The 24,575-nt window shown below is 42.9% G+C and overlaps 1 protein-coding gene and 1 long non-coding RNA gene across 4 annotated transcripts in view; one reads left to right on the forward strand and one right to left on the reverse strand.

Moving 5' to 3' along the window:
* LOC308579257 (connector enhancer of kinase suppressor of ras 2-like) overlaps nt 1-24,575 on the forward strand; it is a 314,404-nt gene that overhangs the window by 95,665 nt on the left and 194,164 nt on the right. For 2 of the 3 annotated variants that reach the window (XM_081180123.1, XM_081180124.1), the window contains exons 1-2: nt 7,938-8,194; nt 10,584-10,747. In XM_081180123.1, the coding sequence (XP_081036249.1) occupies nt 8,065-8,194; nt 10,584-10,747 (294 nt within the window). In that variant the 5' untranslated portion in view covers nt 7,938-8,064. Of the gene's footprint in view, nt 1-7,937; nt 8,195-10,583; nt 10,748-24,575 lie in introns of those variants that run through there. The other variant, XM_081180125.1, reaches the window with a different exon arrangement.
* LOC308579299 lies at nt 528-5,815 on the reverse strand. Its single transcript, XR_014004391.1, has 3 exons — nt 5,608-5,815; nt 3,500-3,706; nt 528-1,134 (listed from the first exon to the last, which is right to left on the reverse strand). It is a non-coding gene; the product is annotated as an uncharacterized lncRNA (long non-coding RNA).

Genomic DNA, 24,575 nt, shown 5'->3' on the forward strand with positions numbered 1-24,575 from the left:
TCAAGAGGTCAAGACACGAAAGCTTTAGCAACTAATCCACACCTAATGACCCTCCTAAGTGGTACTCAGAATATCACTCAAGTAATCACTCAAGATATCCCTCAAGTAATTAATGAACAAAAGAAGAAAAGGCACATTAACCTAGGAACTTCCTCTCTGCCCAGAACGTTGGAGGCTATACACCACACCCCCTCAACAGTATTTATAGGAACTCAAACACTGAGACCCTGCTCTGTTCTAGTAACAAGAAGCCGAAAGCACCAGCCTGAAGATGACGAGTGAGACCTCGTCGAAACGTCGCCTAGACACCCCAACTCTTACACGGGAAGACACCCGAAGACACCAAAACCTACATATATATATATATATATATATATATATATATATATATATATATATGAATGAATGAATGATGCTGAGCAGTTTAATATCATCAGCAAATGTGGCCACATCACTGTGCACCCCAGCTTTAGTTATTATATAAACAATTTAAAAGTCCTTTTTCTTATATATTTATGGATGAACATTTTAGGTTCCTGTTTTATTGCTGTTATTATATTTGGTTTTAATATTTCTTTTCTTATTTTGTTAAGTTGCTTTGAGACAGTATCATGTAAAAAGCAACAAGTAAGTGTAATAAACAGGATGAATAAGAACTGAAATACTTAAAATTAAATTTATTTAGGTCATGGCAAGTGTAAGAACATCACTATCTTGAACTGAGGTTTAAGTCACCATTTAGGAAAGGTTATGTCTTCCACTTGCGTTGATGTTGTATGGATTTTGCATGTTTTCAGGTGATGTAAGATCAAATTTACAAATTTACAAAAACTGTGAATGCAATAACTGGCTGGACAAAAGGGAGGCATTGTTTCATGAATGGTTGATGGTGAGCTTAATTTAGAGTTTGCTTCGCATTCATAAACCAAACCTTTTTGAAGACACATTGCAACCTTAACTTGAATGTCAGCAGTTGCATCAGATGATAGGCCTTCCAAAACACTGGTGTGATAATGACAAACTCTGGATGTGTGGGGAGGTGCTTTTTTGGACCTCCCATGACCTTTCAGAAGATAAATGTTGTGCATCCATATCCTTGATACTGCAGGAGGCTTTTCATGTTGTGTAGGAAATCTAAACAAAAAAGAGTGGGGAGAATAAGGCAAATGGCATTTTGGTTTCAGACAGATATAAAGCATCATGTTGCCATGATCACACACATTCCTGAATTCATTTCATCTGTGTGAAGGTCTGTTTTGAAGCAGGTGGTGAAGCTCAGAGAAGTTCTATATTATTTATTTCTGTTATGGATAGATTGGTGAAAATCCTAACACAGACTTGTGTACACATGCATTGCCTCCATGTGAAAAGTTTTGAATATACTCATCTTGAATTTTCTGCACTCTAATGCACATCTGCTCTGGTGTATATTATTGTTAGATTCAAAATAAGTCCACAAAGACACTCCTTCTCTAATACAGTGGTACCTCTGGTTACGTACTTAATTCGTTCCGGAGGTCCGTTCTTAACCTGAAACTGTTCTTAACCTGAAGCACCACTTTAGCTAATGGGGCCTCCCGCTGCTGCCGCAGTGCGATTTCTGTTCTCATCCTGAAGCAAAGTTCTTAACCCGAGGTACTATTTCTGGGTTAGTGGAGTCTGTAACCTGAAGCGTATGTAACCTGAAGCGTATGTAACCCGAGGTACCACTGTACAGAGATTAGCTGAGTTGTCTTTAATGCTTATTTACTTTATGGCAGCCTCATAACCTGAGTTGCTCAGGAATATCAGAAACCAAGATATCAGTGCAGTTTTGAAAGATTCAATCAGTCATCTTGATTCAAATTGGCATCCAATTGCATCCAGATATAGACTAAAACCTGTTTGTTGATCTCAGGTGCCATCATGCAAACTGTGGTTACAATATTATTATTTACAGTATTTCTCCATGGACCTCAAGGTGGCATACATGGTTTCCCCCCTCCCATCTTCAGATATCATAAGAGGTATCCAAATGCTTAGCAAGGGAACGGACAACTTTCTAAAATATATAGAGAGATTAGTGGGCCCCTGGGACCTTTTTAATGTGGGTGGGTGGGATATAAAACTTTTGGGGTAGGTTATAGGATCATGCGTTGGCACTTTGAAACACCATGTTGAGGAAAGGAACTTGTCTGCATTATTTATTAAAAAATAAATCTTTCATCAGACCCAATATTATATAGCTCAATTGGTGCAGCAGGAGACTCTTAATCTCAGGGTCATTGGGCGAATGATTCCTGCATTGCAGGAGGTTGGACTAGATGACTCTCGTGGTCCCTTCCAACTCAACCATTCTATGATTACGATTCTATATTGGTTTGTTTGGGGATTATGGGCTTAATTTTTAAAACCTGACTGGTCCATGGCTGAAATTGGAAGGAGATAGATTGATTGACGATCCTAAAACTTTTAAAAATTTGTTGGTTGCCAGTAATGTAGCCAACGGGGGATATATTAGATAACTGGAAAAGAAGATGAGCAGATTAAGACATGATCCTGGGAGACAAAGGAATTTACATCAAGCTAGAGGGCATAAGATTTGGCAGGTTGGACATGAGTCATCAGCATTAGCGCCTATATCTAGATAGGGATGGCTGTGAAGATTTAATTGTAAGGGTGAACAGGCAGAGCAGAACACCCTGACCTTGCCAGATCTTATTTTCCTAATGATGCAAGACCCCAGGGAATCCGGGGAGCCATGATGAGCCATATAGATTTTAAACACTCTTAGAACTTCATAATCTCTGGCAAGTGCTATGACCTGCCCTTTTTCTTTTCTTGTTCCCTAATTTGTTAAAGCCTCAGAGCTAATGACCAGCCCATTGCGTTTATAGTAGGGATTGGAGAACCTGTCGCCCTGCAGCTCTCCTATCAGCCCTAACCAGCAGGGACAATGGTCAGAGTACAACCACATCTGGAGAGCAACAGGTTTCCCCATCCCTGGGTAGTGGGAATCTGCTTTCTCCAGTGGTTTCTTAAAGTGTTAAATGTGGATGAGTGATCCACTAAGCTGTCCTCACTGGGGATGCCATAGTCCATAATTTGTGCCTAGTTGATTGGCAGTTTATTAAGCTAACGTGGTTGGCTATCTTGAGCCATATGTTGGATTTTTTGAGCCAATTGATGGCATCTCCCTCCCAGTGAGCACAAGCTATAGGAGTTTGAAACTGCAGTTAACTTTCATCCTCCTCTTTCCCCTACCTTCATCTATACAGTGGGTTCAGGACAAGAAAGCAATACATTTCACAGATAAAAATAGGGCCACTGTGTGCAAGTATAATCCCTGTCCTCATACCAGATAAGGATCACTTGGGGGCACAGATGTAGACAATGGGAATCAGTTATGGCATTAAAAAACCCAACTTTTATCTGCAGAAGAAAACAACAGGTCACACTAAGACTTCCTCTGCTCTGGTACCCCCATTGATCCACCTAGCTCAGTATTGTGTACACTTACTGATGGTTCTCCAGAGTTTCATACAGAGACCTCTCCCAGCCTACTCTGGAGATGCGAGGGATTGAAGCAGGATCTTCTGCATGCAAAGTGGCTGCTCTACCACTGAGCTATGGCACTTCCCAGGATGCAGAGAAGACAGGGCTGGCTGAAAAAGATGAATGCTGCCTGTCTCTATCTTCTTCCTCAAGATGAGCTGGACTACTACTGCTGGAGAGTAATTGGAGAAAAAAATTAGGATGGTCTCCTGAGGAATAAGGAAGGTTGGTGATTCGAATCCCTGCGACAGGGAGAGCTCCCGTTGCTCGGTCCCTGCTCCTGCCAACCTAGCAGTTCAAAAGCACAAAGTGCAAGTAGATAAATAGGTACCGCTCCGGCGGGAAGGTAAGCGGCGTTTCCGTGCGCTACTCTGGTTCGCCAGAAGTGGCTTAGTCATGCTGGCCACATGACCCAGAAGCTGTATGCCGGCTCCCTCGGCCAATAAAGCGAGATGAGTGCTACAACCCCAGAGTCGGCCACGACTGGACCTAATGGTCAGGGGTCCCTTTACCTTTTTAGACTTTGATGGAAATGCTCATGGTGGCAGTATTCCTATGAGTGTATTTGGGTTTATGCTGGAATTGGAATGGAACTCAGAGCTTTACAGCAAAATCGTTTAAAAAAACAGCTAACCATGACATGAGTATAGAAATCTGCTAGAGAAGAAGGGCATTCTGCTGAAAGCACCACAGAAAAGGATTCATTTTTATCTTCTTCCTTCCATTCCATCTCCTCAACTGGCAGTGGCCAAATTACTGGAAGACATGAAATTCATTGGTAATATGGGTCACGATGTTCACCATCACGCATACGCTTGTGTAGAAGCTGTTCAGCCGTGCTTTCTTTTGTATGCACTGTGTACTGTCACATTACAAGACAGCTGGGTTCTTCATCAGTGACTTTCTGTGTTCTTTGCATTGTCACCTGCCATACTGTTTGAACCATTAAGTAAATGTCTTCCAAAAAGGCTCATGCCCTGGGGATCTATGAAAGAGCAGCCTGAGTCATAAAAAATGCCAGTTTTGCTTTTTCATAATAGATGTACCTGGCATAAAGGCATATTTAGATCAACCAGCTACACATAATTTCCTTATCGGAGCACGACACACTTGTTTGGTTTATCCCAGAGCAAGACAAGAGCACAGAAGGGGACTTTGGGGAAAATCCTTCTGAATGCCCCCTCCCCCATTTTAACTGCTGCGTTATTGTGTTGTTGCTTAAATATATTACCTTCTTTTCTCTTCCCTCATGTTGCCTTCACATTCAACTGTGGGCCTCTGAGTTTACAGGAACAGTACAGTGGTACCTCGGGTAACATACGCTTCTGGTTACAGACTCCGCTAACCCAGAAATATTACCTCAGGTTAAGAACTTTGCTTCAGGATGAGAACAGAAATCGTGCTCTGGAAGCGCGGCAGCAGCAGCAGGCTCCATTAGCTAAAGTGGTGCTTCAGGTTAAGAACAGTTTCAGGTTAAGAACGGACCTCCGGAACGAATTAAGTAATTAATCTGAGGTACCACCGTAGTTTGAAGTATGGTTGTGCACCAGACTTGGCCAAGGGCCAAATCAAATTGTCTGGATATAGGGATGGAGTGGGGAATATGGGTGTCACTCAGATTGTGAGGGTTGCTATGGGTTGGGTAGAGCATTAAGCTGATGTTGGGAGGGGAAAGAACAAAAGGCCAAGGAACCCAGTTGATTGTTGGCCATGAACACTGTGCTGAGACAGATATCTTTCATGGCCAAGCTATCTTCCAAGCTGCGACCCAGCAATAGTTTTGAAAAGTCCAACATTGCTGGTGCAGAGCATCCAAACTATTGTACCCTCCAATACTCCAATGACAACAATGGGAACACACTTCTAGCATCCAACCAAGGGCCACTGACATGATTCTCTACTTCATCATTACATGTTGCAGAAGCCTTATTCTGTCTGTTGCCTGACATCTTATTTTATCCTTCTATTGCCCTCTACACTATTTTTAAAGCCAAAGGGATGTGTGTGTTCTTTGGACTAAAGATATGCTAAGAAAACACAATTGCTCTACAGTAAAAACAGTTCAAAATATACCTGATCAGCAGTGGTATGTAAAATGGCAGGCTATGTACTGCCTTTCAGTGTTGATGCATCTACCATTTGTAGAAATGTGCTCTGGTTACTAGATACACCCCTTCGCACACTCACATAGCCAATGTGTGATTTAAATGCCAGAGACTGGAGTGCTGCTTAACCATGAAGAGTATGGAGTAAATTATACTCAAGAGGAGACGTACTGATATTAATGGAGCTAAGTTAACAATGTCCATTAATTTCACTGGTTTGAGTAGGACTAGCATTGGATGCAACCCATTGTGTCCACTTCTGGGCACCTCATTTTAAGAAGTACTTTGGGGCATGTCCAGAGCAAGAAGGACAGTGGTGAGGGTTCTGGAAGCCAAGTTCCTATAATGAACAGTTGAAAGATCTGGGCAACAGAGAATTAAGGGGAGACTATCAGAAGGTCGCGAGGGTGACTATGAGGGATGCGGGTGGCGCTGTGGGTTAAACCACAGAGCCTAGGACTTGCCCATCAGAAGGCTGGCAGTTTGAATCCCCGCGACAGGGTGAGCTCCCGTTGCTCAGTCCCTGCTCCTGCCAACCTAGCAGTTCGAAAGCACGTCAAAGTGCAAGTAGATAAATAGGTACCGCTCCGGCAGGAAGGTAAACGGCGTTTCCGTGCACTGCTCTGGTTCGCCAGAAGCGGCTTAGTCATGCTTGCTACATGACCAGGAAGCTGTACGCCAACTCCCTCGGCCAATAAAGCGAGATGAGCGCTGCAACCCCAGAGTCGGCCACGACTGGACCTAATGGTCAGGGGTCCCTTTACCTATCAGATGGTCGGCGGTTCGAATCCCTGCAACGGGGTGAGCTCCCGTTGCTCTGTCCCAGCTCCTGCCAACCTAGCAGTTTGACAGCATGCCAAAAAGTGCAAGTAGATAAATAGGTACTACTCCAGCAGGAAGGTAAACTGTGTTTCCGTGTGCTTCTCTGGTTTTGCCAGAAGCAGCTTAGTCATGCTGGCCACATGACCCGGAAAAACTATCTGCGGACAAACGCCAGCTCCCTCGGCCTGTAAAGCAAGATGAGCACTGCAACCCAGAGTCGTCTGTGACTGGACTTAACTGTCAGGGGTCCTTTACCTTATCACAATAGTATTTGAATAGCTACAAAAATGGATATGTTGCTTCAGAAGGCAGGGTAGAACTTGTGGGTGTAAATTGTAGGAAAGCAGATTTTGCTAAATATTCTTCTAATAAGCATATTTTTGTATGCAACTTTGAGAAATGTGCACATTTTTACAAAGCCATTTCTCCTAACACAATACATTTTTGTATTTTATTTTCTACTAATATATTCCTTTTCATTTTTGTAAACTTGTTTTTGGGAAACATCACAAAATTTGGATAACTGCGAATTCCAAAGGATAACTGTATTTCAGGTCACATATTGTTTTGGAAAGTGTGGATGTGGTTGGTTCACTTTTAAAATACATTTCCCCTCATCCATAACTCTAAGCAGGACTTAGTTGGATACAGCTCTAGCTTCATAGCAGCTCAGTGTTGTAGCCAATGCTAGGCCTATTCAAAGTGCGTGAAAAGCAAAAGTAGGTACGTAATAGAGGCAGCTATTTACACGGAACAGGGACCAGAAAATAAAAATAGTTGGACTTTTTGCATTTCAGTATCAGCCCTCGCCTTTGTGACATGGTTTGTGCATCGAGGTCCCCCAGGCCACCCTAAATAACTCACACATCAATTTTTGTTTAAGGTTTTTGGCATGAATTTGGCCACAACTTTAAATATACACACACGTGAGTGGTTGCTTAGGTATTGGTTCCGACTATCTGTCCGTGCCACTGGGACAGAACTGACTTCCGGATTCCAGCGGAAGCCAGTGAGGGAAACAATTTTGGAGAGAAAATGAAGCTGGGCCTCAGTCCCTCACTTCTCACCCTCATGCTCCTGGTGGCTTGCATGGCCCAAGTCCGATGCCAGGGACAAGGACGAAAAGAATGGCAAGCCCCTGGATTCCTTTAACGGAATTCCCTTTCCACACCACCATTGGAGGGGTAGGCACTTACCCCTCCACCAACCAATTTGAAGCAATGCCTAACCACCAACCTTACAAGTCGTGACGATTTGCTACGCAGTAGGCAAAAACCAAATGGCAACAGCCAATCAGCCAAATGGACAAAATTCCTACCAGGCCCCCACTCCAAAGCAGACGACCCCATGACTGGCATAGCAAGGTCAGAGGACAACGAACCCCTCCCCTTTTCAGGGAGGGTGGGAAGGTGATGCGGTGCACACAGCCCAAGAGAAGGCCCCTGGCTGCGAGCCCTGTATCTAAGACCTCTGACCCCTCCCACACTTTAGCAACATAACATTCTCCCCAGCAACACTCCTTGCCCAATCACAGCATGTGGCCAATTTGCCCAACAACAGTGGGGTGGCCTTTAGGCCCCCATCGCAACACGTGCTCTCTGTTATGGAGAACACGCTTTACAGAACATTGTTTCAATATATCCCGGAGAAACGGAAGAGAGGGGTGGAGGGGGACCCCAGCAGTAAACATTTTCCTCTGTTTCGTTTCACGCCTCTGCTAATTTTCAGTAATGGTAGGAAATAGTAAGAGATGATTTCATTGTAATGGCACGCTAGATTTATTTCCCTCCATAAAGCAAGAAACGTGATGCCTCTAGTACACAGCCCGTGTCTGGATAATCATACTGTAAAAGGAAATGGTAATTATAGAAATGATGCCTGATCTTGAAAGTGCATGGCTGGCCCGGCCTGGCCCGATCTCTTCACTGTTGCTTTGCCACGACACAGAGCACTTTGCGAAGCGGAGAAGCTAAAATAGCAACAACGACGAAAGGCAAAACGTGTCCAAGGGACTGGGGTGGGGAAGCCACATTTAGAGGCTAGAAAAACAAGGGAAGACATGGTCTGGAAGACATTTGTGTCTGTTTAAATAGCTCTTAGAGAGAGAGAGAGAGAGAGAGAGAGAGAGAGAGAGAGAGAGAGAGAGAGAGAGAGAGGAAAGAAAGAAAGAAAGAAAGAAAGAAAGAAAGAAAGAAAGAAAGAAAGAAAGAAAGAAAGAAAGAAAGATTAAATTCCAGGAGGCATTGGAACAGAATTTTCATTTTATAATTTTAACTGATTTTTTAAATTTATTTTCAGTGTATTGAGGATTTTTGCACGCTGCTTGGAGAGGATAATAATTAAGTCAAGAAATTGTCAAAATAAATCATAATATAGTTAGTTAAATAGAAGGGTTGGAGTGTATGTATTCTTGAGTTTTATGCTATACTTGCTGCCTTGCATCTTGGAGCTGAGCATCAGCTCATGTCCAGGGCAGACCTGTGCGTAGTGCATTGCAATGCTAGAATCTTGGGGCAAGTATATTTTATTGTATTTATGTTATCTGTTATACTTAACAGTCACTTGTCATCAGAAGGCCTCTAAGCGACTTACAGCAAAACACACACACACACACACACACACACACGATACCATAAAGCAAGGGGGGAAGGGGGGGTCATACCATACATCAATACATCATCTAACATAACATTTGTGGGGAAACCAACATGGCACATCCACCATATAAATGACAAGAACATTAACTATATACAGTGGTACCTTGGTTCTCAAACTTAATCAGTTCTGGAAGTCCGTTCGAAAACCAAAGCGTTCCAAAACCAAGGCACGCTTTTCTATAGAAAGTAATGCAAACTGGATTAATCCATTCCAGACTTTTAAAAACAACCCCTAAAACACTAATTTGACATGAATTTTACTATCTAATGAGACCATTGAGCCATAAAATGAAAGCAATAAACAATGTACTTCAGTCACACAATCAATCAGCAGCTGAACTGCGTTCCACACAGTCACAAAAACAAAACAAAAAAGAGGCACAAAAACGCAAAATAAATAGCAAAAACAGACAGACCCCATCGTAACACTCAAAACGGAAGTGTGGCACTCAAATCAGAAGCGTAACACTCAAAATGGAGCATGTTCGGCTTCTGAAAAAAGCTTGCAAACCGGAACACTTACTTCCGGGTTTGCAGTGTTTGGGTTCCAAGTTGTTTGAGTACCAAGGCGTTTGAGAACCAAGCTACCACTGTAGTTAGTTCCTAGGCCAAGAGCAATGACTTGAAAAGGGAACTATTTCTCACAGAGGTGAGTGGGGGGAGATGTCAGTGTGGGCCTGTAGGCCTAGGAGTAAGTAAGGCTTCATGTCTGCTGTAGTTTTAAATAACACTGTTCGTGTTTAGTTCACCTGAAGTCCCTGGAGTCTGCTTCTGAGAAAGGCACAACACATGGGGTTACCAAATGCAGGAACCACAGAAATAATGTAGTTTCAAATATACAGTGATATAGTACATATCACTATATAGTACACTATACATGTACTATATCACTGTATATTTGAAACTACATTATTTCTGTACTTAAACGTTGTATCCAAACTTACCATTACTTTAAAACTATCGTACTTACACATTGTTTTAATTTACTACTAGCTTCAAACTGTTATTCTTAGCAGAATATACTCGTTTTTCATTTCAACTCTTGAGTAGGAATTATTCCTTATATTGAAACTTTTGGCCAGAGTTCTTGATATATCCTTTTCAGTGCCTTTGTGGGTATGGCGTACTCATGTAATGGGAAGCCAAAACTGGCTGCAGCTTCTCTGTTGTTTGTGTTGTTCAACTCATGGCCCTGTAGGACAAGTCAAGAGAACTGTTTCCCCATGTTCTTAGCCATGGGATATGGCACTTAATCTCACATTATATGCAATATAAAAGATGTGTACCAGTGCACAAGGTGTGAAATGATATCATTCCATTTTGTGTTCTTTCCTTAAAAGAACATAGGCTTTTATATTCCATCAAGATGAAAACAGTGAGCTGAAGCTGCAATGAGGCAGCAAAGTATGCTACCTCTTTTTTTTTTAATTCCTAATCAAGTGCTCCTGTTGCTGTTTGAACCTAGGCCTTGATGACTGCCTTCAACAATACATAAAGAACTTTGAGAGGGAAAAGATCAATGGAGAACAGCTGTTACACATTACTCATCAGGAACTTGAAGAGCTGGGAGTCACTCGAATCGGTCACCAAGAACTCATCCTGGAAGCAGTGGATCTGCTCTGTGCTTTGGTAAGTGGACCTATTTACTTGGAACGCTCTCCATGTTGATCTCTGTGTATCTTTCAAACCAAAGTAAGCAGATCAAGTCATAACGATGCTTCTGAAATTCTTACTGTCTGAATTTTGGAGCCTCTATTGTGGTCCATGGGGTGCCTCAGGGGCCCAGATCTCAGTCCTTGGAGGAAATAAATAAATAAATAAATTAGAAACTTAGCAAAACGCTTACCCAAGAGAGCAAGGCTCAAGGTGCAGCATAATCTCTTCAAACCAAGGTCAACCATGGGAAATCAGGTCCAGTAACATCCATAAATGACCCTAAAGTTAGATGAGGCAAGAGGTGTAGCATGGGGGGATGACAGGGCAGCTGTAGCTCCTGGCACACAATTTTTAGGGGTTATGAACCAGGCACCCCATGCAGGGATCCCCATTCTGTCCTGCCTGCCGCTGGGGGTCTCAGCCCCAGAGCCTGGCCTGACCTTGTCACCACGTCCCCCCCCCCCCCGCTGAATGGCTGCCAAGCCAGCATTGTGGAGATTCACCCACTAAGGGCCACATTGTCCCTGTTCATCCTCCTTGATCTCTCATCAGCTATACGAACCACTGACCATGGTATTGTTCTAGAGAGGGTGTCTGAGTTGGGCGTGGGTGGCACTGCTTGGTTTTTGTTCCAGTCCTGTTTGAATGGCCATCTTCACAGGCTGATGCTTGGGGCGTTTTCTTCAGCCCTGTGGAGCTTTCAGGGTGGTGTGACAGAGGGTTCTATTTCGTCCCCCATGCTGTTTAATGTCAATATGGAACTGCTGAGTAGTGTCATCCAGAGTTTTGGAGTGACCTGCCAGCACCATGCTGATGTCACACAGCTGTATTTTCCCTTTACATCAGTAGCTGTGGCAGTGGGGGCCTGGTCTTGGTGATGGATAGGAGGAGAGCTTAAAGCAGAAGAATGAGGTGCTCTTAGTGGGTCTCTCCCTCGCATGTTCTGGCATGTTCAGTTAATCACCTCTTTTGTCCAGCTGGCTGCCCCTTCCTTCCTAGCTTTTCTCAACCCCGGCCACCTCATGGCCTCCACGGCTGGCATCAACACTGATTTCTGGTGAGATCTTGCCAGAAATCATCGCCAATGTCGGCACTGATGTGGGCGCAGTGATGGCAGGGTGTGGTTGCATTTTGCCTCGAGCGGCAAAATAGAACACTCCAGCCCTGATAGCAGGTTGGACAATTTGTGCACTTGGCTTTCTAAGCTGTATGGCAACAGCTCTTTAGGATCTCTAGCAGAGATTATGTTCCCCATCAACTGCTACCACCTTCTCTTTTCTTTTTAAGTGGGAATGCCAGGGACATGCTAGGGAACCACCCACTGCCAGCACCACTGTATTATCTGGATTAAGCTCTTATCCAGTTCTTTACCAAGGTCAGACGCCCACTGCCACAGCTGCAGATGTAATGGAGAAATAGAGCCGTGCTGCATTAGTATATTTCTGACAGCTGACTCCAAAATTCTGGGCGGCGCCACTCAGTGGTTTCATGCGGGTGTTCATAGAATCATAGAAGTGCAGAGTGGTAGGGACCCGAGGGTTATCTAGTCCAACCCTCTGCAATGCTTTAGCATTGCAGCTAAAGCATACATGACAGGTGGCCATCCAACCTCTGCTTAAAGACAAACAAACTCCAAGGAAGAAGAGTCCACCACCTCTTGTGGGAGTCTGTTCCACTGTCGAACAGCTCTCCCAACTCAGACATACATTCCAGAAAAATGCTATGCTTGAAAGATCAAAGCTGCTGAAAGATCAAAGAGAATCAACAGGAGTTGTGTCTTCTGGGATAAAATGCCATTTTTCTGGTCCCCATAGTAAGAAATGCTGCCCACTGGTGCTTGGAGAGCAGATGTTATTTCTTGGGTCAGATTTGACCCAAGAACTCACAATTGCTGACCTCTTTGATGGACTTCCCCCTTTCTCTGCCCTGCACCATGTAATATATCATAAAGCTATGAAATACCATTGAAACTATGAAATGCCTTTGGAGTAGAACTTAAGATTCTGCTCATGAAAACTCCATAATCTTTCTCTCTGTGTATATTTATGAGCCAAAAGAGCAATTGGCAGCTCTTATCAAAGAGTTGCTCTTTCTAGATGACTTTGACCTTGTAGCTCACTCCAAGTAAAGGCTAGAGATAATGATATCTCATTTGCTTCTGTCTTTCCAAGCTCTGACTTGACAATTAGCATGGGGGGGGGCAGTGCAGTGTAATGGCAAACATAAAACCTTATTATGAACTAGGTGCCAGTTTTACTAAATAGTGAAATGAAAAATACATTGACAAGACCTGGTGTTTTGTTTTTGTATTTTTGTTCTGCAACGCGCTGCATGCAGACATCCAATCCTTTAACACAATCTGTAATGCACTGTGTACATTTGCTTTTGTTATGATTATTGTCATTATTTCCCCATGAACTTGTGCTGGTGTAATAAGAAGCTGGGACATGGGTGGCGCTGTGGGTTAAACCACAGAGCCTAGGACTTGCCCATCAGAAGGTCGGCGGTTCGAATCCCCGCGACGGGGTGAGCTTCTGTTGCTCGGTCCCTGCTCCTGCCAACCTAGCAGTTTGAAAGCACGTCAAAGTGCAAGTAGATAAATAGGTACCGCTCCAGCAGGAAGGTAAATGGCGTTTCCATGTGCTGCTCTGGTTCACCAGAAGTGGCTTAGTCATGCTGGCCACATGACCCGGAAGCTGTATGCCGGCTCCCTTGGCCAATAAAGCGAGATGAGCACCGCAACCCCAGAGTCGGTCATGACTGGACCTAATGGTCAGGGGTCCCTTTACCTTTAATAGGAAGCTAATACCATTTGACAAGGATTTGCAAAAAAGGACCATAACTCAGTGGTAGAAAATAAGAGCATAAGAAGAGCCTGCTGAATCAGACCAATGGTCCATCTAGTCTAGCACACTGTTCTCACAGTTGCCAACCAGATGCCTATGGGAAACCCACAAATGAGACTTGAGCACAATAGCAATCTGCCCACCTGCAAGCCCTTCAACTGGTATTCAGAGGTGCACTGTCTCTGGCTGTGGAGAAAGAATAGCTATTGTGGCTAGTAGCCACTGATACCCTTATCCTCAATGAATTTATCTAAAACACTTTTAAAGCATTCCAAGTTGATGATCATCACTGGCTCCTGTAGGACTGAATTCCATAGTTTCACTTTACATTGCGTGAAGTATGATCTTGCTACAGGTAGGTAGCCGTGTTGGTCTGTCGTAGTCGAAACAAAATAAAAAAAATCCTTCCAGTAGCACCTTAAAGTAAAGGTAAAGGGGACCCCTGACCATTAGGTCCAGTCGTGGCCGACTCTGGGGTTGCGGTGCTCATCTCGCTTTATTGGCCGAGGGAGCCGGCATACAGCTTCCGGGTCATGTAGCCAGCATGACTAAGCTGCTTCTGGCGAACCAGAGCAGCGCACGGAAACGCTGTTTACCTTCCCGCTGGAGCGGTACCTATTTATCTACTTGCACTTTGACAGTAGCACCTTAGAGACCAACTAAGTTTGTTATTGGTATGAGCTTTCGTGTGCATGCACACTTCTTCAGATAGGTTTTTTTTATTTTGTATTATTTTGCATTTGCTATGACTCTTCTAGCCTTCAGTTTTATTTGGATGGCTTCTAAGTTCTGGTATTATCATGAGAGAGAGAGAGAGAGAGAGAGAGAGAGAGAGAGAGAGAGAGAGAGAGCATTTTGACTTCCATCTCTTCTCCAATTCATTTTTCCCTAATTCACCAGTGAAAAGGCAGCAGTGTCATAGTTTGCCTCGCAAGTATATTTGGACTAGTCCACATTGAAGATAAAGCTTCTTCCTTCTCTTTCTGTCTTGTCTCCCTTTTACATCCCAATTTCTTCCTAAAAGCACTCCACGTTTTCTGCATCCCAGACTGTTAAAAGATTTTATACTGCTAAACCTTTGTATGGCTGTGTGCAGTAAGGCTCTCTTCATGCTAAAAGCATTGCTCTTGAAAGAAGTGACATTTTCTCCCATTTTGCTTGCGTAGTCTTTGATTTGCACATATTGCAGAATGTATTTTTTAATTTGATTGTAATCTGTAATCATGTTTCACTCTGACATAAACCACTTTGTACACACACCGAATTGTGCCATTGCTTTTCTCTTTTTGCTTCAGAGTCATGGGAAAAATAGAAACGCATACAACTTAGAATAATAATATTTTGGTTTTGGTGGTGGTAGTAGGAATACACTGTTCTCTTTGCAGACACCTGGGTGTTCATTTTGTTTTAGGCCTCACTGCTAAGTTCTAAAGCGGCTAGAACTTTGGTGTGATTAAACCTAATGCAAGCTTTTGTACTTCATTACACTGCTGTTTATTGGCTGACATAAAGCTTGATTACTGTCCATTGGTGCATATCCAAATTAATTTACTGAGTCCACATTGCCAGATGTGCTCTGACTCATACACAGCCCAGCGTTTCAATATCACTGGATTAGTTATCCTTTATTCTTCCCTAGCCTGCCCTCATTGTCTGCTACGTGCAGTCTAAGGAGAAAGCCTCTAAAAGAGCAGCCTAGTTTTGGAGAGGGGGAGTTACAAAATAAAAATTAAAGCACATTTTAAATATTAGCAGCTTAATGCCTTGATTGGAGCAGCTTCAGATGCTTGCACATAAGGTGTGCAGACATGCTATATACCATGTTATTTTTACCATTACAAAAGGGCCACTGATGCTCCCTAGAAGTTGCCGTCAGATGCACCATTTCAACCACTAAGGTCTAGAACAATTTGCATTCTCTTTATATTAAATGGGAACATGCATTGACTCTGATAAAACTCCCACTGAAATGAAGGGGGAGTGGGGTTCATGACTGGTGTCAGTGCCTGGTGAGTCAGTGCCAGAGATTGGCGGAGTCTGACAGATGTTGGGCCTCATTAAGCAAGCCACCCAGAGTGCCACTCTCTCAGTTCGTGCTTCACACATAAGTGTATGGAAGAAATTTGCTTTGTTTTGTGCCTCCACTCATTTTTATTATTAAAGACCTCATTCATTTTGTTCTTCATTCATTAAGATCACATTGGCTTTATTCATTCATTACATTCCCATTCATTATGTAATTCTCATATTCATTTCCCAAGACCCTCTTCTTTTATTTTTGTTTGGCTTCTTTCTAGCACATGTGGTGGCAGAAGCATTGATTTGGGTGTCCGCCCGCCTCTTGTTTCCTACAGTTTTATTTTCCCAGAATGCCCCAGACATTAAATCATTGTGAAACATTGTGGTTGGGAAGTAGCTGCCATCACCCCCTTGAAATGACTCCTGTTAGTGTTTGCCCTGTTTTTCATAGAATGTCCCAGAACAAGATCTTGTCATTCCAGGAATAAAATGTTGCCGGCTAGGAAGCATGGAAATCAGCTCTGCTGCAACCAGAAAAGGTTATATCTCTCACCCCGTTAGTGGCAAATGGGGTGGCATTTTTCTTTTTAATTTAAAAAAAGTACCTGTTCAGTACTCATCCTGGTGTTCATTACTCATGAGAAATGAACATTGAACTGAATGGGTCCCAACAAATAATGCCTCCGTCTTATCTGGTTTAGCTTCCAGTGGTTATAGGGATGGGGTAGAAACTGATTTTGTTTGCATTTTAATGAGAAACTGTCCAATTTGCACTTTTCAGTGTGATCCAAAACACAGCTTCCCTTCAAATTCTGCACTTCTCCAAATTTGCAATGTGTTTCCAAACACTATGTTTAAAAATGTTTATATTAGGGTATTGTAATTCTGTTTAAATTATGCTAGTCATTTGTAAATGACAACAATGGAAACAAAAATAGTATAGACAGTTCATCTTCACTTTTAAAGTGAGCAGCAGTGACAAGCATGGTAGGCACTGCATTAATATTGTTGCTACTATTTTTTGAGAAAATGTTCAACATCAGTGCCCATTATAAGAAAACGCTGTATGTGAGTGATTTTAATCACATTTGCACACAGGGATCTGTCATTTTATATGACAGGAACAAGTAAGGCATGCAGATTCTGCAATTGAGTTGTGAGATGGGATACAATGCAATTAAAAATAAGGTAATCCAAAAGTTAACAAATAGAAAGGAGGCATCACCAAAGACTTTTCTTTCCTTGGACACCATTTGCTTTAGGATGTACATATCTTACTCATCTGTACAAAAAACTTGCACATTGATCCTCTTGCAAAAATCCTTTCCAGTAAAAAGCCCTATAGGGGTTGTACCCCAGAGCACGTCCTGTTTCATGCTGATGTTTAGGAAATGGAAGCATTTGTTCATCAATATGAAAGACCAATGCCAATCAAAAAATGCAAAATGATAACCTGGTACCAGCTCCCTCAAATTTGGATATAGGCACCTAGGAATTTGCCCAACCCAGGTCTTGGGGGAGCCATTCTAAATCTGAAAAAAGATAAAAGCAAATATTCACCAGGTACAAGATTCTAAAGAGCCACAATAATTACAAGCCATTGAGCCCCACACCTGTGTCTAAGTTGTTCCTTTGACAGTGATGGTAGGAGTTTTCCAACAGACTTCTGCTCTCTCGAATGCAGTACTCTGAAGTGAGAGCCTTCAAACAGCTCCCAAACACTGAAAGGCACACAGCATGTTTCAATATTCTTCTGTTTAAAAATGTAAATTTTATTTTTATGTTGTTTTATTATAAACAAACACAGAGTGCTCATCCTTTCAAGCCTTTTCTTTCTCAGAACTACACAGTGTCAGGAAATGACAGATGGGAGCACTTCTTAGATTGCTTCTCAGCCGGTTTGCTTCTTTAGTTCATCAAAACCCGGCTAAGGAAAGAGTGTAATTTACTTCTCTTGAGTAGGAAATAATCTTGGAGCACAAATCTCATATTTATGTCTAGATCCCATTGAATTCATTTAAGCTTACTTCCAGGAAAATAGAATCCTAAGGTTGCCATCCTATATGTTGAACTCAATGGAACTTAATTCTGGGGGGGAAAGCCTGGGATTTTGCTGTTGGCCCTATGCACACTTACCTGGGAGGGAGTATATTTAATTGAATTCAATGGGATATATTTCTGAGTTAACATGTATAGGACCACAGCCTTCAATTGTTTATTTCTAGTTTCATTTATTATTGCATTTATATTGCACCTTTCTGTGAAGAGCTCAAGGTGACATACATGGTCCTTCCCCTGCCTCATTTTATCAGCACAACAACCCTGTGATGTAGGTTAGGCTGAGAGTTGGTGATTGGCCCAATGTCACTCAGTGAGCTTCTTGGCTGAGTGAGGATTTGAACACTGGGCTCCAAGTCCTAGTCCAACATTCTAATTGACTACAGCTTACTAGCTCTCCTGTTAAATCCTGTTTCATTTTTTCCCCTTAAAGGAAATCCAGTGCTTATTTCAAATTATTGCTCTATTTGTCTTCCCATATTCCTTGCTGTAACAACTTTCTTTTTATTTATTTTTTTAATATTGCTGGCTTCCCTAGGGGAATTAAAATAGCAGGATATTTGGTTTTGCTACCATTATTTCTCATTTGAATGGATGTGCCCAATTAAGTCATTTTTGCATCATTTAAGCCTGATAAATGTCACTTTATGATAAATAGGCTAATAAAGTATGTTCATGTTTCACTTACAATGGATAAGGATTACTGGTGTGCTCTGGTTTGTGGCCTCCCCTGCAGATATCTAGAAGTCTCATGAATTTGTCCAGAGGAAAGGGGGGGGATGACAAGATGCCCAGTTTATGATCATAGATTTGAGGAAAAGGACAATCAAGCCTTCTGAGCATAACGCAACGCAACGCAACGCAACGCAACACAACACAACACAACACAACACAACACAACACAACACAACACAACATAACATAACATAACATAACATAACAACTCCCACCAAAGATATCCCCTTATTTGGGATAGTCCCTTTCTTCAGGAAAGTGGTTGACTATTTTTATTTTATGCTTCAAAGTAATTTCCATCCAATTTCAAAACATGAGCCACTATTAAGCTGAGGTGTGTACATTTGAGACGGCTGTAGCATCTGTGCATGTGGCAGCTCATGGGCATATAACAGTTTCATTGTATAGGAGTTTGGGGACTGCAAACACAGGGAAACAAGTAATGTGTGTCATGTTAAGGCATCCCCACCGTCTCCCTAGTATGTGCAGCAACACAAATATGCAACTTGAAACATGAGGGCAGCAGGAATGCAGGGCTGGCCCATCCATGAGGCAAGGCGAGGCGACCGCCTCAGGCAGCAGGATCCCCAGAAGCAGAAGATCCAGTCTCCAAGAAATGCATCGCCTGCTGCTGTCACTGCAATGCCATCAATACCTGTGGTGCACACCTTGGAGGCTGGATCTGTTGCCTCCTTGTCAGTCAGTGTTTGATTCCATCTGATAAGGTGGATTTGATTCCTCCACTTTGTTCCCAATGTAGATCTTCTCTCTCCCCTTATTTCCCGTGGTGGTACATTTCATGGTCCACCTCAGGTGCCAAATCATCTTGGGCCAGCCCAGGGTGCATGGACTGACTTTGTTAAGCCCATCATGTGTGCATAGCCTCAGACTGAAATACAAAGGAGAACTCATGGAAATAGAGGACAGGGCCCTATCATCTTTGTATTCTTCACAGCCACTGCTGCTTCTGTCCTGCCTTTAGGCTGTGCCAGCTTTCCATAATTTAGAGCAGCCCTGGGGTTGTTTTTTTTTGCTACCTTTACAGTTGTGCATGTTCAGCCTGCTAGGCTAATATTTGATGCAAAATACATTTAAAGCTGCCTCTCTTGCATTGCCTACAAGCTTTGCATTACAGAAACTCAGCAGCTGCTCAGAATCTAATGCGGTGTCTTTGAAGTCAGCAGTATCTTTTATTAAAATGAATACCCCTTAATATAATCAATGCTGCCCCAGTGAATATTCTAATGTAGTAATAAGGAAGCACAAGAAAACCAGGGGGCTGCCCTTTGATCTGAGGGGATTCCTCGGGTATGCTATAGCGTGTTGAACTAGGAGCTTGGGTGTCCAGGGTTCAAATTCTCACTCAGCTATGAAATAATTTGACAACTTTAGGGCAGTTGCTGTCTCTCAGCCTAACATGTGTGTTTTTATTTAAGGCATTTATATATTTCTTAACCATGAGCGTTTCTAAGCCATGCATGTAAAATACAGAGAATAAAACTTTTTTTAAAAAAAGTCATAAGACAGTACATGAACACTACCTTACAATTCCTGCATGACTAAGAAAGTCTTTTTCATGTGTCTGAGGTTCAACAACAGAGTGTGCCAGTGTGATCTCAGTTGAGAGAGAGTTATGTCTCTTAGGCTGCGTGCCTGAGCCATGGGTGACCACCGACAGAGACTCCCCTAAAGATCTCAGTGATCAAGCAGGAATTTAAGGGATCAAGGAACCCAAGTTGTTAAGGTCTTTGTAAATGAATACAAGAGCCTTGAACCTGCCCCTATAACATATGGGTGACCAGTGCATGTTTTCGAGCTGGCGTTAGTCTGTCACTGCCAGCAGTCCAACCACAGTATTTTGCACCAGCTGGACAAAGTGCAAGAGTAGCCCCACACAGAGCTCATTGCAATCATCAAGTATTGAACATGACTAATGCATGAATCACTTACCTCACCAGCTTTCCCTGATGTTAAAATGGTGAAGAGAGACATGCCCACCACCTTGAGTCGTATCTCCACTGGAAACTTGAGTTGAGGCACAGCAGATGGAAAAGTTTACTCCTTGATAGTCCAAACAAAGTCCTTCCCCTGCAATTAGACTTTCAGTGTGCCCTTCAGGTGGATATGATTCATTGTCCTAATAAAGGACAGAACCACTAACATATATGTAATAGACCAGACCAGCCTTCCCCAATATTGTAGTATTGTGTTTTGGACACAAAGCCCCTGGGCAGCATGCCTGAAGGCTGGGGATGATATAGTCCCAAAACAGCTGGAGGACACAAGGTTGGTGAAGGCTGAGAAAGGCAACAGTTTATGCCATTGCATTTGAAGTGTGCTGCAAAACCCCTGACATCACTCACTCAGTAGAAGCTCAACATAAACAGAGCTTTAGAAATCAGTACAATGAGAGCTGCCCTGTAGTAACTCTAGCAGTCAACATAATAGTAATTCCACTAGACACTCTCCCTGCAAAATTATAAGTTAAATTACATGGAAGTGGGTTTCTGTGATAAGACATTGTGAAAATTAGGTCATGTTGGGTTCAATTGCCTCTTACTCAGATATCTCACTCTCTTGCCCACGGAGTATGTGATTATCATCATTACCCAATTAAAAACACTGCTGTGGAGTGACAAGACTGGCAGGGCATGAATAACACCTGACATGGGGGATTCCTTGAGCAGACTTTTTCCCTGCTTATTAGACTTCTCCCCTTACATCTCATTTAACACTGTGAGAGCTGGCATATTAACATTACCATCGTCATATATTTTGCAGAAAATCACTGCTTGCCATGCCTGGACATCTGTCTCCAAATCCTGGCTTTTAGAAAATGATCCATATAGCTCAGTATTTTCGACACTGACTGGCAGTGGCTCTTCAGGGTTCCAGTGAGGGATATTCCTCAGAGTTCCAGTGAGGGATATTCCTAGCACTACTTTGAAATGCCAGAGGTTGAACACGAGACCTTCTGCATGCAAAGCAGATCTCCTACCACATTGCTACAGTCAGAAACAATTCTCTTCCCACAAACCATAGCTCTTTTGACAAAGGGAATGCATGACCATTATTAGAATATATCCTTGAATCTTGTATATTTTACGCGCTTAGTGGCCGGCCAGCTGAGTGGAGAGCTTAAAAGCTCTTTCCACGCTAGATTTTCCTTGCTTACTAGGCTCTAGGAAGGTTCCATGAGAGCCTCTCAGAACTCAGTAAGCAAGGCAGAAAGCTCAAAAGCTCTCTGCTTTGCATGGAGGTCAAGTCCCTCTTTGTGTACCTGCTTCAGAAAGGTAGGGATGGTCGTTGCAGGGTGGTTCCAGGGTTGTTCTGACTGTATGCAATTTCAGCTTTACATGCAATTGCCTGGAAAGTAATCTCCATGCAGGCTGGGAATTGTAACTCTGTGATGGGTAAAGTACAATTCCCAGGATTCTTTGGGTGGAAGCTACATGCTTTAAATGCATGGTGTGTATGCATGTATTGTTACAGTGTGGAGTGCTACTACCCATGATTCCATTCCCTTCTTCCAACAGTCTGTTAGCCTTGTGTGGCCTTTGGGCAGCCTTAGACTGCATGGGCCAATTTTGGGTCATCTCTCCCACCTCAAAAATAGTTTGTACTTCTGCAAATCTTGGGGTTACCCAAGCCTTCTAATGCCTCCCTCTTGTAAATTAATGATGTCATATTGGACACATATACAGTTGTACCTTGGTTTACAACCATAATCCGTTCTGGAGGTCTGTTCGTAAATCAAAACAGGTTGTAACCCAAGGTGCACTTTTGCCAATGGGGCCTCCCCAAAAATTTTGTTCGTAATCCAAAAAAATAAAATGGGTTGTAATACAAAAAAAGTTCACAAACCGGGACACGCACTTCCAGGTTTGACGTTTTGAAATCCAAAACGTATGCAAATGAGACTGTTCACAAACCAAGGTACCACTGTACTATTTATTTATTTATTTATTTATTTATGCATGCATGCATGCATGCATGCATTTATATTCCACCTTTTTTCTCCAAGGAGCCCATGATGGTGTTGACTGGCCCAAGGTCACCCATTGAGCATCATGGCTGAGTAGAGATGTAGAGCCTGGTCTCCCAGGTTCTCGTTCAGCTCTGTAGCCACTACAGTGTCTCTCATCAGGAAGAAACTAAACAGTGTGCATTTTGGGTGATTGTGATTAGAACCATGCATGCATACAAATCAGTCATTTCACATGATAGGGATAAAACAGGTATGCAGGTTGTGCTTTGAATTCATGAAATGGTCTACAAATGATATAAAAATGGGAAGGCAATTCAAAAGTTGAACAAATAGGTGTGCTGGTCATTCTGTCTGTGGGTGGATGCCAAAGGTGTTCATTCTCTTGGGTCCCTAAAGAGACCCATAGACAAAGTGAATTCTGCAATATGCAAGTATGCTTATCTTTGCCTTGTGTTTTTCCTCTCTATTTCTGTGATGGGAGCATACAGTTCCCAAAGAATTATGGGAACTGTATTTTGTTAAGAGTGGTGGGAATTGTAGTTCTGAAAGGGGTGTGCTACAGTTCCCAGGATGCTTTTTTTTAGGAAGCCAGGCGCTTTGAATGTGCCTTTAATGTATGGGGCCTAAACACCCCTTATCCAGTTCCCCAAATGTCTCCATTCCAATCAACCTTAAAAAATAAAGCAATAAACAAAGTTATTTTGAACAGCAGAGTTTTTGTCCTGCTTTATGACAGCACCATTTAGACTATGGATGAGAGCCATTTGGAAATGTACATCTGATGTGCTTTTTTTCATTAAAAAAGAAAGACAGAAAAGCCAAATTACATTGTAGGGTTTCTCAACACACAAAGAGGAAGTATGTTTGCAGGATGCAAAAGTCCTGGCTGGCTTCATTGTGTTATTTAAACACTCACTTTAAATATCATGAACTTTATATAATGATGAGTGAAGATGTTGCATCGTCAGTCAGGAGTTTTGTTGTGTGCGTTTGTTTCAATTCATCAGTCAGCTCCAACTGCAGTGCCCTTTCCTTTCTCTGGCATTCATCTCTCAGCTGAATGAAAAAGAGTAACGTTCTTGAAATACCAGATTGCACAGAAGCCAAATGGTACTGAGGTGGAGTGTGTGTACGTGCATGTATGCAGATTCAGAGCTAGTTTTGAAAAAAATATTGAAGGCGCAACAGCAGTCCCATCTGCACTATGCATCATTCCACTTAAAACAGCCCAAAAATATTGGGAGCTATAGTTTGCTAAGGGGGCTGAGAGTTATTAGGGGACCCCTATTCCCCTCAGGGACGCGGGTAGCGCTGTGGGTTAAACAACAGAGCCTAGGACTTGCCGATCAGAAGGTCAGCGGTTCGAATCCCAGTGACAGGGTGAGCTCCCGTTGCTCGGTCCCTGCTCCTGCCAACCTAGCAGTTCAAAAGCACATCAAAGTGCAAGTAGATAAATAGGTACCGCTTCAGCGGGAAGGTAAACGGCGTTTCCGTGCGCTGCTCTCGTTCTCCAGAAGCGGCTTAGTCATGCTGGCCACATGACCCGGAAGCTGTACTGTCCTCGGCCAGTAAAGCGAGATGAGCGCCACAACCCCAGAGTCGGCCACGACTGGACCTAATGGTCAGGGGTCCCTTCACCTTTTATTCCCCTTGGAGAGCTATAGTTCCCAGAGCTGTTTAACAGCCAATCCCTCTTCCTAGGGAACACTGCAAATCTACCTTTGCAAAGTTACGGGTGTGTGTTTTTTAATTATGTAAAAATTATTCCTTTGTTTGAACAGACAGGGAGCAGGAACAAGAAGGCTAGTCACAGCAGTGAGCCCCTCTTTGAGCTGATACCAAACTCAGATGAATTTCTTTCTGCCTCTCTATTTCATACACGATGTTTCTCTATGCTAGTTCATACTCAGTTCTTCAGTCTGTCCCTGAATTCCTGTTGCTGGGAATCACAGGGGATGAAAGTGCTGGTGCGATTTGATCCTGCAGGTGAGCTTCCAAGGAGGCACCTGTTTGGGAACTGTCAGAACAGGATGCTAGACTAGAAGGGCCTTGGGCTTGACCTAGTAGGGCTCTACCTGTGTTCTTCCCTATGCCCAAGGATGTTTGGTGGTGTTCACACAGCCAGAAAAACTGTACCCCAACACTTTCCAGATGC

Source organism: Podarcis bocagei (genome assembly GCF_964188305.1).
Source record: "Podarcis bocagei genome assembly, chromosome: Z".
In the NCBI taxonomy this organism is placed as follows: Eukaryota; Metazoa; Chordata; class Lepidosauria; order Squamata; family Lacertidae; genus Podarcis; species Podarcis bocagei.